The 1,407-nt window shown below is 39.9% G+C and overlaps 1 protein-coding gene across 1 annotated transcript in view; it reads left to right on the forward strand.

Moving 5' to 3' along the window:
* Window positions 1–208: 208 nt before the first annotated feature.
* LOC106537131 (histone deacetylase 7) overlaps window positions 209–1,407 on the forward strand; it is a gene marked incomplete at its 5' end in the record, with an annotated part of 13,682 nt that continues 12,483 nt past the window's right edge. The window contains 3 exon segments of the mRNA XM_014034501.1: window positions 209–296; window positions 384–503; window positions 590–687. Of these exon segments, the coding sequence (XP_013889955.1) occupies window positions 209–296; window positions 384–503; window positions 590–687 (306 nt within the window).

The following is a 1,407-nucleotide window of genomic DNA, read 5'->3' on the forward strand; positions in this document are numbered from 1 at the left end:
ATATCTGCCCCTTTTTTCCAAAATTAATTTCAAGTAATAATAATCAAGAAACAAAACAAAACAGTATTTACAGGAAATTGCACAGATAAACCTTTAATAAGTTGTAGAAACAAAGTGAAATGTTTTGAACTTTGTTTAAATATGTTTCCAGTGTTTTTATGTGTTTTCAGACAGAGTCTTTACCTGCTTCTGTCTGTTTGTTTATCAGGGGTTTCTGCTACTTCAACTCTGTGGCCATCGCTGCCAAGCAGCTCCAGCAGAAGCTCAGCGTCAGTAAGGTCCTCATTGTCGATTGGGTAAGACTTCTTCCTCACTTCTACAACAGGTGACTTTGTGTCCTTGTTTGGTACTAACGTTTTTGTGTTCCATCATCAAAATATTAGGACGTTCACCATGGTAATGGCACCCAGGAAGTGTTTTACTGTGACCCCAATGTTCTCTATATTTCACTCCATCGCTACGACAATGGAAACTTCTTCCCTGGCAGTGGGTCACCAGCTGAGGTGGGTCAAATCAAGAAAACACGGCGACTTTTTTGTGAGTTTTACTTTGACGGGAGTTTCGACTCTAAATAAAATGTTGGCTTCAGGTCGGTTCTGGAGCCGGCAAGGGCTTCAACGTGAACGTGGCGTGGACTGGAGGACTGGACCCACCCATGGGAGACGCTGAGTACATCGCTGCATTCAGGTAGAGCCACTTCCTGTTCGCTTTTGTTCGTGCGACACAAAGCCTGGCAGAAAGACAAAGACCTGTAATTATGTGAATACCGAGTCGCCCTTCACATTATTGTTTTCTTTTTTTATTCTCAAACTACTTTCACACACTTTGGGCTATTTTAACCCTTCGTTTATCAAAACAATCACCTCGATCCCGTGTGCTACGACTTTTGGTTTTGTAAGTTTTTTTTTACATTTGAAAATCTTTCACTTTAACACATTCTCACTCCCAACTCGTCACATATTGATGCTTTTCCAAGGTTCCCTCTGCGTCTTATTTTGACGCGTCGGGTAACCCCTTCGCTTCAGTTATTGAAGCACCAGGCATTTCCGGGTTCCCTCGGCGTCCATTTTTTATGAGTCTGGACGCAAAATATAGGGGTCTTTGWGTTGGGGTCTGTGGTTAATATTAGGGATCAGGGTTGATGGTTAATCTCAGATAGTGGGGTCAGGGATAGGATGTCTAGGGCGAAGACTAGATAATACTACTAAGTAATAATACTAGGTAAAGAGACAGATAAAAGCTYGTTTTCTGAAGGTAATATGAAAGAGCAAAATGTGAAGCTATATGAATTATTGTTTGAGTTGATGTTCTTATCTTTATTTTTAATTTTTATTTAGTATTGTTTTGTAAGTTATATTTTCTTTGAATATATTTTGGGGAAAATAGGGGCAGAGATAAGATTTATTC

This window comes from Austrofundulus limnaeus, unplaced genomic scaffold, assembly GCF_001266775.1.
Source record: "Austrofundulus limnaeus strain Quisiro unplaced genomic scaffold, Austrofundulus_limnaeus-1.0 Scaffold2143, whole genome shotgun sequence".
NCBI lineage: Eukaryota > Metazoa > Chordata > Actinopteri > Cyprinodontiformes > Rivulidae > Austrofundulus > Austrofundulus limnaeus.